Source organism: Motacilla alba, chromosome 17, assembly GCF_015832195.1.
Source record: "Motacilla alba alba isolate MOTALB_02 chromosome 17, Motacilla_alba_V1.0_pri, whole genome shotgun sequence".
Lineage (NCBI taxonomy): Eukaryota > Metazoa > Chordata > Aves > Passeriformes > Motacillidae > Motacilla > Motacilla alba.
In genome coordinates this window covers 9,781,011-9,796,768 of record NC_052032.1, presented here as the reverse complement: position 1 = coordinate 9,796,768, position 15,758 = coordinate 9,781,011, and the positions used below count along the sequence as shown (strand labels likewise).

The following is a 15,758-nucleotide window of genomic DNA, read 5'->3' as shown; positions in this document are numbered from 1 at the left end:
AGCTTAAAGAATATTTTTATTGCTTTTTTTCTAAAAATCTCATATACCTGTGACAATCTTGTATATGGCACGTTTTTTATTATGTCTTGTTAACTCAGTGTTTAAAGAGGTAATACATAGGTCTGAACCCCAACTTTGTATTTCTCAAGGCCAATTCAAATACTCCAGTTTCAGTTAAAAAATATTACCTAACACTTAAGAAATTGTTTGGTTTTATCAACAGACTGTTCTCCTTCAAAGATTTTTCTCCTGTGTAGCATAAACAGCTGTGTTGATACTGCTGTGTCAGGCACTGCATTCCTTGCATCCCTGTGGACACGTTGGGGTAGGTACCAAAGCCAGCCATGGCCTGCTCTGAATGCACACCCTGGTTCTGGCTAAGTGCAATGGGTGACACTAATAATGAGAGAAACTATTTCCCTAAACTATTAAAGCTAAACTCCAAATGAAGAACGAACAACTTTGATGCTATTGCAGTTAAAATCTGCAGAGATCAAATTACATTAGGTCAAATTAATTCAGGAAGCAGCAAGGTTTGCTTCCCTCCTGTGGGTGCAGTGCAGGACGGGAGGGCAGGCAGGGATTTATCTCTGCATGAATCCTTTGCTTAGCTGTGGTTTTCTACAGCTGGAAATTAGGATACAGCCATCCATAAATAATTCTTTTCAGTTCTGTAGTAAATGTTTTAACAATCTTTTACTTAGATTAAAATGGGTTTGGATTATGACCTACTAGTGCACATGATATGTGTAGTTTTAAAATACTATTTTTTTATTTGTCTTTTAAACCTTGCGTTATGCAAAGTTGCATAGTACAGTACTCCAGAAGTGCAGTACTTGCAGTACTTGAAGTTGCTGGAAACAACTCTTTTTATATAAAAATGGTTAAAAAATAAAAAAGCAAAAGGGAGTAAGCTGATGATGATGTATTAGCATTTTAGGGTGTCAATTCAGAGATGAAAACATGAACAACCCCTGACTGGTAACAGTTGACACTGGTGTCAAATAGAAAACCACTTGGTACAGAATATGTAGTGGTGTATCAAGCCCAAAGGTCTGCATCAAAACACTAACAGCAAATAGAAACTATATCTGATTTTAATATTGAATCATCAAATTCACTGAGTAGCTGCATGTACATCCATTCCTCAGGATATTTCTGGATATAAGGCATAGGCTGGTAAGAGAAAAAGAGCTGTTCAGTAGTGCCAGCTTTGCTCCTGAACTTGCACCTGGGAAATGAACTGAGGAACTGTTCCAGGGGCTGGCCCTGGCAGCACCCAATCTTCCATGACATCTGCAGGACAACTGATGAGCAATCAGAATGTTCTTCCTGTTCAGGGGGCAGGTTTCCATCTGCTGTTATCTTCAAGGTGCAAACTCAGGGCTGGATCTGCAGCTCACCTACAGTTCAGTCCCTTTTTAAGCCTGGCAGGCCCAGCAATGCTGATCCTGGAGCAGCAGGCTGCTCTGCTCCTTCAGATAGGAAATTATATGCATCAAGGTGCATTATAATGAACTTCTCCTGAATATTCCTTTCCTAAGCTTAACTGCTGTCAGCCTGACGAGCACTGTCCACTTCAAGGACTGATAATAAGCATCTTGCTGACTCTCATTTGATCTGCTTCTTTGTGGACTGTGCTTGGCAGCTTAATCCATGTGTATTTCTTTCCAGCAGAACTGCTTTAACTGTGAATTTCTGTATTTTTCTGTTATCACTCTTTTTAACTCTTAAAATCCTAAGCTTTCCACTCTCCTGCTGTTTTTTTTTAAATGACCCAAACTTTCTTGCATCTTTTTTCCTCTAGATTTCTCTAATACCCTGCTGTTTGTAATGCAGTAAAGCATTGCAGTATTTATGTCTGAGATGCCCCTTGCCTTTGCTGCCTCCCTTTTCAGTAGGAGAGAACCATTTTCTGATATGTGAAACACACTAAGACTCCTAAATCTGGGTTCTGCAGGCACCTGGAATCAGAGATAAGACCCTAAGGCACATGATTGCCTGGGAACCCCTCTCATTCATGTGGAACTTGAGCAAAACAGCCCCAAGTACTGAAGGGTCACAGAGTAGGCTCTGAAGTGCCTGATGTGTTCACGTTTGAGAGCAGCCAATCCCATCAGCAGATTTTAGCCTAATATTAGGCTATCATCTGATGAGTAATCTAGGTAACATCTGCTTCATCAGTGTTGCATCAAGCATGGTTTTGCTAAAGCAGAAGTAGAAACTCATTTCTTCTGCATAATACTTTTAGGTTTCCTTTTAAAAGGAGCTTGGTCTGAACTGCCTTTTCTGTGAGGTTGGAGGTCTGTGTTACAGCTACTGAGCTTTGCATTTCTGCATGTACCCAAGAGCCAAACACATACATCTGGTTGTGTATGCTCTGTGCAGCTGCCAGTAGCATTACCAGTTCTGGAGTACCTTTTCAGTGGAGCAAAAATGGTATTTTAAAGTTTGAATTTCTGGTTCATGGAAAAGAAATCTGAAAAGTTCCTTTCAATTAGTACATCTATAAATAGGAGACCAGGGAAAGTCTGTGCCTATACACTACCCACCTTAACGCCAGTTTTAGCTAACCAGATGATCGTGTGTATTTTGGGAGATGGTGTCTGGCACTTAAAGGATTAAAAGCCAGAGATTTACAATGAAGAACTGAAGTGTTTAATGTGTTCTTTATACTGGAAATGAATGGCATCACCATTGACTTTGCAAAAACACCCATGAGCTTTAGGGGTCTGCTTCAGTCCTACTTTGCCAGCCACAAGAGATTCCAGGCAGGCTCAGGCTCTACCTAGAGAAGGGTTTAGAGTAACCAGACTGGTTTGGAGGGCTTGGCTAGCTCCAAGCATGGTTTGTGGTGCTTCCTGCCATCGTGTTCTCTCTCTGCCAGTGCTTGCTGTCTTCCTTAAGCACACATTCAGGAGCTGGAACAGGGTGACCTTATTCCTGGGCGTTTCGCCAGTTGGATGGAGGGAGGCCAGCCTATGCTCCTGAAGGGAATGTGTAACACAAGGCCTCGGTTGCCCAAGCAATTTCTGTTGGACACAGTGCACAATCCAACCCTCACAAAGGCAATTTAGTGCCTGGGTAGGTGGTTCCTAATCTGTCTAATTTGCTGTCGTGTAGCCAGTGTGAGCTAATTAGATGATTCAGCAATTGTCATGGCTCCCCACTTAATGTGCTGTAAATGCTGCTGCCATGACTTTCAGTGCTGTTAAATACCTTTGCTTCTGTCAAGTCTGTCCTCCTGCCCTGCCTTTTCTGACCATCTTCTAGAATCCTAGTAAATAACTGATTCTCTCAAATGATGAAATTGTTACATGTAAGTGTCTAGATTCTTAAAAACTTTTAATCAGACTGTGAAGCACTTCAGAGAAACCAGTTTTCCTACAAATATTTCAACTTATTCATGTGCCAGAAGACTACTTCTACTCATTAACAAAGATCTGAAAACTGCTCCAGTATCTCATCTCTGGAGACAAGGATTCTTTCTTTGAGAACACTTGCCTTCTGGTAGGAAAAAGGATTTAAAGTGTGTCTTAATAAAAGACTGTGCCCTCAAGCCCCTGAAAGAACTTAACTGGGGAAAAGTGCACAAATCTAAATTTGAGGCTTTGTGCTTTCATTGAGCTATTGAGAACAATTTCCCTGACGAGAAGTTCCTCAGATTATTAGGATGTAGAAAATGCAGGAGGGGCATGAAAATTTTTCAAGTAGTCTAGGAAAAAAATCTTATGTTTGTTGGCTGTTCAGCTGTGCAACATCATTCTCTTGTCACTTCTTTATCTCCAAGACAGCAATAAATGTGAGCAGCTTTAATGTACCATCTCTGACCCAGTCCTGGCAATGTCCCTTGGAGAGTGAGAGTGGCACTCCCTGTTTTTTCTGCTACCAACTCCCTGATGTAAAGTCCCTTGCTTCATTTATAATTCTGCATCTGTACTTCTGAGCCAGTCTGGAGGGGGGATAGCTAACGTCTCTCCTAATCCTATAAACGACAAGACAGTATTTCAGTCTTTACTCAGACAAAATTACAAGTTTCCTTCTGCCTCTTGTACTTGGTATACCAAGATATGCTCACTCAGTATCAGAACTTCTTGCCTTTAGCTAAATTCTAAGACAGTTGCCTCTTACTTAATGAAGGGAAAACTATGTCCCAGAGTTCCAAGTCACAAAGCAGCTTACAAAAACAGCTCCTGTTTCCGGTGGCTCTGGGAAACAGCGCGGGAGCTCTGCTGCTGTGGATTCCTTTGGATGCATGATGAGATGTGTAAACATGAAATTCAGATTGTTGTTCTCAGTCGTGAAGCTGACTAAGACCTTGCCTCTCTGGCATCAAAAGAATGAAAATGAGCTCTGTGCTGGGCACACTGAGGAGCTCTGTTAGGAACGGCTGTTCTGTCTCAAAAACCAGTAACTCAGCTCGAATGTTCAGCACACAGACCCTCTTGGGCTTCCTGCTGAATAATCCAGTGAAAAATGAGATCTTTTATTGACTTGTTTAAAGCAGAGCAAAGAGACAGGGTAGCTGAATCTGCTGTCTTAGTACAGGAGACAGCTTGTCTAACAGCTTGTTGGTTTCATTCCACTGGCAGTGGAAATTCTGCTAAAGTAATTTTAGAGCACTTCACCAGAGAAACCCAGCACTGAAGTCCTGTGCCTATGGACCACAGCAGCAGTTTCACCTGCACTTTCTTTTGAACATAAACCATGTAAGCTAGTGGTTAAGTATTTGGTATTAAGAGAACTGTCACCACTAAACTGTTTTATTGCTTAACCCCAGAGCGATGCCTTCTTAGCTTTATTTGTGTCATCTGAATCCACACCTATTTATGTCCAGGTATCGTGGTGCTTGCCTCTTCTGCTCATAGATACGGGATTCACTTGTTGGTTTGATATGTGAGATAATACAAAAGCACAAGTAGGAAACATCTGTTCCTCTGTCTACTCCTCTCTCTGGGGTTTCCTAGGAGGAAGGGGGCTCTTCCTCCCACACGGGTCTGATGCTGTGTAGGCAAGGCAGTGCTTTACTGTGAGTGCCGTGAGTTAGGTAAGAGAAAAGTTCATCAGACAGGAAGGTTTAAATTCAGTAAAGTGGGTTTTTTTCTCCAGTTCCTGAGACTGCATGAAACATTCAGACCACATTGTTTACCTTGATGTTTTTGAGGAGCTGAATGTCCAAAAGCGGTGTGTGGAGATGTGCAGTTCTAAAGCATATCTCTTATTTTGGATGTTGTTTTATCTTGTATTTGGTGCCTTAACTCTGTACAATTTAAGGTCATAGATACTGTACCACAGGTAGTTTAGTAGTTGTGTACTTGAAAAGAACCCATCAAGCCTAGTCTACAGAAACTCTTGTACAGACTGAAGCCTTCTCAGGGGGAGTACTCTTCCATGTTTAATTAATAATCCACCAAGAAGTGAGAGTTACAAGAATGTAAAGAACATTTAAAAATTTTAACTGTAGAGACTGAATTTATCTGATTTCTAACTTCAAGATTTGGGACAGTAAGATAATTAAAGCTGCAGTCTCTTCTATGCTGTGTAAGTAAACAACTTCAAAATGTTTTCTCACCAGCCAGAACTGCACGTTTGTGAAAACCTCTGGACTGTTATCTCTAGTAGAATAAATAACACTTAATTTTAAAAGGCATTAATTGAATGTAACTGGCTATCCTTCATTGGTTGGCACAAGAGGATTGGAATGAGTAAAAGCTGCAGGTAATTTTTAATTGATTAAACTTAAGCCTCATCCATACCTCTAACCAGGATCTAGAAGCTCCAGCTGCCTTATGCTGCTCTGCAGTTCATGAGGTGTAGTGCAGCATCAGCTTGAACACAGGATTTCTCAATGCAGCTGGTTCTGGCAAGAGAGAGAAAAGATAACAAGGGAAGAAAATGTCCTTCTCCAGTTTTAGAGGTTAGAGCATCATAGATAGAAGTTGGAGGGAAAGTTGCACTGCCTTTCCAAGTCCTTTAAGACAGTCTGTGGTAAACCAGGAGGTTTATGTGTGCTGGGGAAAGCCAGCGACCTCGTGTACTGTGAGCAGGGGGAGCTGGGATTGCTTTTTCAATAGTTAGTGAGAAATTAGGTGAGAGGTTTGAGCTATCCATACAGCAGGCTAAAAGCTGCTAATGATGTTGCTAAAGGAGATGAATTTATTTTTTCTGTTCAGTAAACAAGTCCAGGATTGCTGCTTTTCCAGAGGAGGAATGCGAGAAATCCAGTGGACAACTTTTGTTTCCTGATGCAGTCCTACCCAAAATAGGGAGATAGTTCCAGGCAGTGTACAGAGCATGCAATTGAATTTTGGGAGGAAAAGGAATAATAGTCATTTCCTCAGAAGGAATAGTAGTTAGTTATTTCTGCAATGCCCACAGTATTCTAGACAAGCTGCCCTTACACAGAGGAGCATGGCAGCAAGGGAAGGCAGCTGCTGCTCCCACAGTGACCTGTGTATGCACATTTTAGGTCACCAATATCGGTGTAACTCCTCATGACAAAGGAGGTTCATCCTACCAGCAAAACGTATTTTGACATTCTATCCACTTCTATTTTTTTAAGCTAAAGGGGAGTTAATCATAGCACTCATCTGTTTCGATGGGAGTAGAGCAGAAGGTAAGTTTTAACTTCATACTTTGAAGCTGCTATGAATAGATTAACAGTGTTCCATGGAAACAACCTGATGTACTTCTTTATTTTCTTGGAGTTTCATTTCTGTGTTCTTGCAAAAGCACAAGCTTGCGGAAGCGTAATCAATACAAAGTTACTCAGGGTACTGCATCATCGCAGCAGTGGACACTAACTGCATCTTAAGTCAACAGGCACACATAAATCAAGCTTAATTAAGAGGAACAGGACATCTTGGCAAGTTTTGCTTTATTACTGGCACTGCTACAATTTAATGATCTATGCATACTGAAATGTGTGTATTGCTGCACTCTCAACAGAACGTGAGTCTTGTAAGGGTGTCCTGTAAAGTAACAACGTCAGGGCAAGAGAGACAGTATTTATTCTTCTGTCATTATTTTCACAAAGAACTGTTTCTAAGCAGATGGAAAGTCATTCTGCTCAAAGGAGAATAACGGTGGGCTAGAGTACAGCATTCAGAGCAGTACAGCTTTTGAAAAGTTAGTGATCCTATGAATTTAATTACAAAAATTCTGATTTGCAGTACAGATTCTTTCCTGTGTTTTTAAACTCATGTCACTGTTTCCCTGCTCAAAATAACAGGATAAAGACAAGTATAGATTTCTGATAACATCTATTGTGTGGAAATCCACATACACTGGAAGAAAAGGGAGGCTGTACTGCAGAGAGCATATTCAACTACAGAGCCATTCTCTGGGCAATGCTGCATAATTTAGGAGTGGGTAACCATGCCTTCAGGGTTAACATGAAACAGAGCAGATGGTTGAAAAAAAAATCACAGAAAAAAGCCTCCAAGCTTTGTCCAGTCACACATTTACCCCTCCCTGCAAAAGGGGACAGGTACATTCACACACGCATAATGAGTTATCTGTCAGGCAGCACAGAGGTCCTTAAGGACAAACGTGTTGGAGCCAGTCTCCTTTCGGACAGAAAAAGGAGGAAGTTGATTCTGTCTTCCAGTTCCAAGGTGCAGTGTCTTATTTCTCATCCTAACCCCAAGTCAATATTTATTGATCAAACTGACTAAGCTTTTCAGGCCGACCAGCTCTCTCCGAAGCAATTCTCTCTTGAGCCTCTGCAGGGGCCAGTAACTGGTGCTTAACTACTGCTTCCACTCCGGAATGTCACCGTCCTCCAGCTGCCCCAGAGCCAGGCTGGGAACGTGCACTCCTCAGAGAGCAACGCTGGGGGCGGGGGCTCCAAAGCACTGAAGTACAACAGCAGAGCAAGTCCCAGTGGGCTGTATGCTTTTAAAGCCCTGGCCAGCTCTTAGTGACAAAGTTGAGCATGAAACCTGTACTGCCAAATGTTTCAGCCCCTTGCTGAGAAGGGCATCCATGGGAAGCAGTCTCAGAAGTGGAGATTTTGAGGAAAGGCTGGTGCTTTCCAAGGCCGACTCACAGGCTTTTTTTTAATGGCTGAATTTCCACCCACCAAAAATCACCATCAACCAAATCAATCAAAATTGCTGCTAATTTGGGCTAAAATATCCCTTGTGTAACCCAAACCACCACCATCCATGCATCTAAAGAATTCCTAAGCAAAGACTCCTCAGGAGGCAGAGCCCTTCTGACAGGAAATCTGGCAGTGCAGTCTGATGTGACTTTTCTGATGATAATTACTTCTCCAAGACAAGGCAAAGACAGAGGCAGTGCTTTGGGGCAGTGTTTCATGCTCAGCAAGTTTCTAGAGGGAAGGAATGCAATTCTATAAATCACTTGTACTGTATTTGTTTCTAGACTTGAATGAATTTCACTTTTCCTTTGTGAGTCAGCGTATTAAACGTTAAAGAAAAGGTCTATTTTTCTAAATCTCTTTCACCAATTGAGGTCTGACCTGCAGCCAAGAGATGGATTATTTATCCACAGAGGATGGAGTGTTTATTTTTGAACTAAGATTGGATATGGCATTGAATAAAAAGAAGTATGACCTATAAACTATCTAAACCTTAAATACTACGAACGAATTCCACAAATGAGTAATATGGTGGACGATTCCATCTTTCTTCCCAATAAATCTCTCTCAAAGAAGTTACCCAGATTTAAACTCCCAAATGAAGTACAAGAGATCCTTGTGGTCTAATTACAGACTACTTTCAAAATACTTCCGTTTTCTCCCAATTTGTAATCACTAGAGAACAATGATGACTGAACTATTCCCAACTATAAATAAAGCAATTTCAAATAAAGTAATTTGGCAACAACCATGGCTGTTTATAGCACTAAAAATGTAATTTGAACATTCAAGTTTTCTTAATTTGGTAGCAGTTGAGTGGGAAGAAAAATAACTGCACAGTGAATTTGAAACTGAGCTGTATCTACTCACTAGCCAACAAAAGCGTACAGATGTAAAGGGAACGCTCTGTGTACCTTCAGCTGCTTCCTCCCGTGCTGCTGTACCCGTCCACTTGGCTTCATTTGGCTTCTGTGCTGTGGTTTGTACGCCAGCCACTGTTACTGATGTACACAACACGATCTGCACTGTAATCTCGGGTCATTTCCACTGGTTGTAACACAACACTACAGACTCCTCTGTATATAAAACTGGAACCATGTCCCATTTGCTTCCAATAGCTCCAATAAAGACTTATCTCTGTCAACAGGAATTATGGCCTAATGACTGCATGGGGGGTTGGTGACAGTGAGCAAACTGCCTCCGAGGGGGTCCTGAAGCCTGGGATGCCAACCCACAGAGGTGCATTGTGCCTGAGTCAGGTAACAGGCTCAGCAGAGACAGGCTCCCGAAGGCTGCAGTGTTAGCAGAGATGACTTGGAGGTGCAAACATAAAGCACATTCATGCTGAAACAAGCAGAATGCGTTCCTTCAGCGAGGGGAAAGTGAACAGAGCATTACCGGATTTCAGCTTGCGAGGGCTGCTGCTCACAAGTACCTCTGGGGGTTTGCCTTGGAAGCAGTACCAGAAAAGCCCAGAGAAGGCTGTAATAGCCCTGATCAGCCATGAAGGCAAGTTTCACTCCAAAAAGAAATCTGGACAATTCCTAGTACTTAGCTTATTAGAAAAACTGGATGTTTATTTTCTTAAAAGATAAATTATACACATAAAGAACAAGTCAGGTTCTTTCAAAGTTCTCTCCACCCCTCTCATTTCACTATGTTTCTTAAATTCCCGTGGTCCCAGTTTGTCCTCTGAGGTCCAAAGCAAATCCAAGCAATTTCCTTGTCCAGAGCCACTGAGGGCAGGAGTTGGGGATACCATGACAATTGTGTGGCTGGTGTTGTTTGCCTGAGGTTGCAACTCATGGTAAGATTTACTGGAATCTATACATATGTCCAGCCTGGAGTTACAGAACCCAGCTGTAGTCTAGAAGAGAAGTCAGTGAACATATAGTCTTACTTTTCTTAGAAGTCTGGTCTTGAAATGCTACATTGAAGTCTGAGAGCAGAGGTCATTAATCAAATTCAGAAGAGATCAGACTTGGGAAGGGATTAGAAACTGTTATGAGCTGACTATAATGGAGATTGCTCCTAATGAAGTGAGATATACGAAATCCCACAGCTTAGAATGTATCATAACTGGACCAGGACTTGGTGTGAGACTTTTGCCCTCGACAGGCCGGTGTGCAGCCAGCCCAGTCTGCTGGCATACTGCAAACAAGTCAGTAATGCACAAAAAGCTACTCAGGGACAACTGTACCAAACACAACGAAACCAGGCATCACTTGAAATGTAGAGCTGTATCAAATATTTAGCAAGTACAATCCACAAAGAACTGAAGAGAGTCACTTAAGAAAACATCATTAACACTTAACTGAAACTGAAGTCAGTCTTACCTACTGTATTAGCATAACGCCTGTCTGTGCTCATGCCTGATGGTAGCTGGCTCACTAAGAGCTCATTCCAAAAGCTCCCTTGGGATTATCATCTCTGAGGTGCTGAGAAGGCTGTCAGCTCTTCGGCAGCAGCCTGGCAACTGCTGGTCAGTGACAGCTCAAAGCGAGCTGGGCCCGCTCCAGGAGCTGGCGGGCATTCTGTGGCCTCGCAGGAATGGGAGAGGGGCACGCATGGGAGTGGGACAGGGGAGAAGCCTCACAGCACTGGGCCTCAACTGGCAAAGGAGGCTGGCACATCCTTCTTTCCTCGCTGAGAAAATGCCTGGCATCTCCTACTCAGTTTTACTCCTGTCCTGCCGTAGCTAAGCTAACTTTGCCCAGGCAGTTACAGAGTATCTTGCTTGGAAGAGCAGGGAAACTGTGATTTGTGGCCCCGGTCCTGCCCCACCCCCTGCAAACCAAGAAATACCAAGTCCATCTACTCTGCCTTGGCAACCTGCCGTGCCTCTCACTGTGAATCTGCAGCTGACTGCACACAGTGAAAGCTGTGCAGAAAGCTCCTTCGTTTCAGGCCCTCCCCAGCACTGCTTGACTGCCCCATCCCCTGCTGGCACAGCACCGAAGGGATCCATGCAGAAGGAACCATCTGCTTAACGAGCAAGATGTCCAGTTTACCTTGCTGCAATTGGCATCACCTTGGAAAAGTGTATTTGATCACAGAGGAAGCAGGAAAAAAATACTGATTGACTGATGTCCAAGTTTGATGTTAAGCAACTAACACGCCAGCCTGTAACTTCCATGAGCAAAGAACTGCTGCATCCATAAACCTGCCCAAAACAGCACCCCTCTTTCTGCAAGAAGTGTCACCTCACTTAATTGCTCATGACATAATGCTGACTTTGGTGGTTTGCTGCAGGGTTGAGTTCCAGCAAGTCAGCTATAAAGAGTTTTTCCCATTTGCTAAGCTGTAAATTATCCTTCTCTTTTGTGACCCCAATCCTTGGTAGAATCATCTGAAAGAAACTGGAGCTGCCACTGCTTTCAGGGCTCTGAATTCGTCTTCACTTTGGGCTATACATTCCAGCACATTTATTTGCAATGCTGTAAAAAGCCTATGTGTACTCTTGTTAAAGTTACAACAAAAGGCCCTTTCTTGCTCCAGGCATGAACATGAGGCAAAATCCTAAAAAGGCCTTTAGATCCCAAAAAAGGGCCACATACCCTGCACAAATAACACTTCCCTCTTCCCCTCTGCTTAGGTGCTGGCACACACCAAAGGTGGGATTTCCTGCCTGCAATAAAGGCAGGCTCAGCGCTCTGCTGGTTCTGATTCATTCAAAGGGACTTTTTTTTTTTTCTTTTAAATATCTGGGTATCTTTGGATTACAGTAGAAGGGGGAAGGCTAAACCAGGGCAAGATGACAAATTACAGCTCAGTAAATCCAATTATGCCGCCCTGCAAAGCAGTTCCACACAAAGTCCTATGCTGCCAATACTGCAAGTCTTGAGGTAGCCACAGACTCCTGCATCCAGCACAAAGCAAGCACATGGACAGGGTTTGAGCTGCTCAGGTCAGTTATCCCGGGTTTAAAGAACTACGCAGTTTTAAGAAAGATGCTGTTACACGTAGAAGGCATGTAACTTCTGTCTGTACCTTGAACTATTCTCTCTGAGATAAATGAATAAAATCTTGAATGGAATTTAGTACTTTCCAGTTACAGTAATTACTGGTCTCCTCACTCTGTCCTAACCTTGGGAATGTGCAGCACCTCTAACTTAAAGACATTCAGAGTTCAGGCTACTCCTGTAATGCTGAAGCTGGGGCACCCAGAGCTCTAGTTTGCTGTTCATGTCCACAAGCAGCAGCCATGTCATCTACAATTCACAGCAGTCTGGCACAGGCTCCCACAGCCCCCCTGGCTGGGGGTTTGCCCCGTTCCACACATAAACCGCCTCAGGGGGACGCACAATCATCCTCATGCAAAACACCTTCCCTTCCCTTCCCGATGAGGTGTTGTGGTTCCCTGTGGTATTATGCAGCAGTTCTGCCATGCCCTGAGTAGGTGGCAAGCTCAGATATACATTGCTCCGCAAGCAACCAGCCTTCATCCTCCTCCTCTTTCCCACCCATTCTCTCTGGTGTACCAGTATTAATTACTATCAAACCACTTCTCTAAGCCAGCCAAGCCTCCAGGACACAGGAGACATCAGATCACTCCCGTTTTCCGGGCAGCCAAGACTTGTGCCAAAACCACTGTGGTTTGCTGTGGTGTTCCTAAAAGAACTGATAAACCCCTTTCGCTTGCACCGTGACAGCTGACAGTGGCACTGCACTGCCATCTCAGCGAGTCCTTTACTAGCCCTTCTCAGGCACAGCAATTGAATAAAACCTGCACAGCAGTTTTCTTTTCCCTGTGTGGCATAAACTGACCAGCCACATCAGAAAACTGCATCAGGAGTCATTCCAGTGTCCCCTCCCAAACGACATCTACGAATGTGGCTCCAAGGCCCCCTTTCCCCATCACACCGCCAGCTCTGTGCCTGAACAGACGCTCACAGCAGGGAGTTTAAACACACAGCTTGGATGTTTTCATGGCACACGCTAACTGTGCTCAGCACGAGGACGGCTTCTGCTCAGAGCTGGCAGCCTGCAAGTCTCATCTCTTCTGCACCTTCTGGAGCCTCAGAGCCCAGGGGGCTGCGATTCCATCTTAAACACCGCAGCACTTTCCTCAAAATCATCACTTTTGCCACACAAGCTGTTGATTAAGATGGACCTCTGCAACTCCATAACTGAACCAGCCTGCTCACTGCCATTAAACAACTTCACTTGGACTCCTGATCCCCTCCACTGACCACCATGTTGAACCACACACCAAGAGTCCCTAAGGTGAACTGTGGAGAGACCAACTCATGTCACCTTCAGATGTAACTCAAGCCACTAAAGCTGATTAAAAAATACTTTTGCCCTAACATTTTAACCAACATGTAATGTTTTTTGTATTCAGAAAAACTTCTGTGATAAACCTTTGCTCCAAAGTTTGCTACATCTCCTATCTTAATCATTATTAATAAAGAGAGGATGAGAACACCTTACCCGTAAGTTCAAGGTGTATTAGAAACACATCACTTAGATTTACTTCCAAGACACTTCAATTTTTCTATGCTTCCTCCTAGGAGATCATTTTTGTACAAGGACATAATACAACTTTCTGATCAGATTTGTAGGAGGAACCCATGAATTACTTAACTAGCAGTCAGTGGTGTGACTGACTTCTCACGCAGATTCTCCACAGGGAGAACAGCCCACGGCAGCCACTCATCACATTAGAGATCAAACAGCTCCACTTTATTAGCTCTCACAGCCTATTTCAAAGGTTTCCACCTCAGGAGGCCTCAGCTCAGACCTGCCTGTGACAGGCTGCCATGAATATCACCCACCTCCTGCTGAAAGGCTGCTGCTGCTGCCTGGGAAGAACTCACTGCCTGCCTCAGCCTGAGGGGCCGGGGGGTGTCTGCAAGGGGAAAACACCAGACGAGACTATTTAAAACCCATGCAAATTAAGGCGAAAATTTTACACCTCCACAAGGGCCATTAATGCACTACAGGTTTTGTACAGGCTTTCCCCAAAGTATCACTCATCTCCAGCGGTTATTGTTTGGATCTAAAGCTCTGCTGTCCTCCGTACCCTGGTGCTCTTCTAACACCCACAGACATTGGAAGAGCTCCGGGAGGATCAGCATGGTTCCCTCAGGGTTCCCTCAGGGTTCCCTCGCCCCGCCCGAAGGCCGCTGCTCCCCTCCAGTCCAGCAGCTCAGCAGTGTGCCACACTCCGCACCTTCTTCCCGCCGGACAGACCCTGCTCGGGCCCCGCTCCAAGGCTCCTCGCCCCGGCACCGCCTTAGCTCCCCCTGCCCTCACGGCAAACAAAATGGCGCCACTGCCGCCTCCACACGCAAGGGCTGCTCCTGCTGCCAATCACCCGCCAGCCTATCAGAGCTCCCCGCGGGCCCCGGGCCCCGCCCCCGCGGAAAGCGCGGGAAGCCGTGAGGGCGCTGAGGAGGGGCCGGAGGGTGCGGGGTGGTCTTCGAGCCCCTCCTCGGCTAAATCCGCCTCAAACAGCCCGCTTCTACTTCAGTTAGCTCGGTTCCACTCATCCCCCATTCAGCAGGAACTTACACCACCATGAGGAAACACTTGACTTCAATGTTAAACTCAACAAACGTGGCTCCTGAGCAAAGCCCTCCCTCTGGCCTCACAGCCCGAGTTTCCTACGGTGCCTGTGGCCAGATTATCCCGAGGAAAAGCCCTCAGTCCCAGATTACACTGTCGTGCTTGTTGGTATGCAGAAAATGCGGCAAAACCAAGCCTGCGTTGCTCAAATGCATTAGGATGTGCAGTGGTAAATTCTGGCAAAATCTCTGTATGAAGAGACCTTGATGGTCTTTGGCAATACAGAAGGAAAAATACTGCACAACAAAGTGATGGGAAAAGGAGGAAAAATTAAAACAGAGAGCAACCCCCTGAGTGTCCACTGATAGCTCATTGCCAGTAATTTTTTTTTTTAATGTAGGAAGGACTCTCAGTTCAGTTTGCGGGCTCACAGGAGCTCCCCTGATCCACCAGGACTCCGGGCACGGGGCTGGGCGAGCCGCCCGCCTGCAGCGCTGCCCCCGCACCCGCCGAGGGCTGGAAAACCTCCCTGGATTAAACTCTTATGTTAGGCACCTCCAAAGTGTCTAAAGTTAGGCTGGATGAATGTGAGCCAAGCTGTTGAACAGATGGAGTGAAATCCTCCTCTAGATAACAGGAACTTTATATCGCTGCCACAGATAAGAAGGGCAGCTAAAAAAAGTCAGGGAGGTAGTTACATAAATTTCAAGGCAGCTTACCAGCAATGCTTAAAGGTAAAACTTTCCGATAGATCCTGAATATCCACTTCCAGCTGCAGACCCTGAGCTGCCAAGAAGTTCTGCAACACAAATGAGATTGTGACACTCGAGCTCCCACACTGAGACCATTGGAACTTAATGATACAGCACAAACGCGCAAAGCATTTGGAAGCTGGAGCCTGGGGCACAGGAGATTAATCCCAGCATCAGCAGACTGGCACTGAGCTGGAGTTCAGTACTCAAACCCAGCTGAGGCACATGTGAACAGAAAGGTGATTGACTTCCAGAAAACAACCGTCTCATTAATGCCCCAAATGCTACCAAACACACTCATTCCTTTTCTCTTACAGGGCTGTAAAATACTCGTACATACAGCAGTTCTGACTCTATGTGCTTTTCTACCTTCCTTATTCATAGTTTTGAAC

General features: G+C 44.5%; 1 protein-coding gene across 7 annotated transcripts in view; it reads left to right on the top strand.

Annotated features, from left to right (window-relative positions):
- LOC119708987 (spermatid perinuclear RNA binding protein) overlaps positions 1 to 9,254 on the top strand; it is a 59,205-nt gene extending 49,951 nt beyond the window's left edge. For 6 of the 7 annotated variants that reach the window (XM_038156111.1, XM_038156120.1, XM_038156115.1 and 3 more), the window contains one exon: positions 224 to 9,254. In XM_038156111.1, coding sequence (XP_038012039.1) covers positions 224 to 381 — 158 coding nt within the window. In that variant the 3' untranslated portion in view covers positions 382 to 9,254. The remainder of the gene's footprint in view (positions 1 to 223) is intronic. The other variant, XM_038156121.1, reaches the window with a different exon arrangement.
- The last annotated feature ends 6,504 nt before the right edge of the window (positions 9,255 to 15,758 follow it).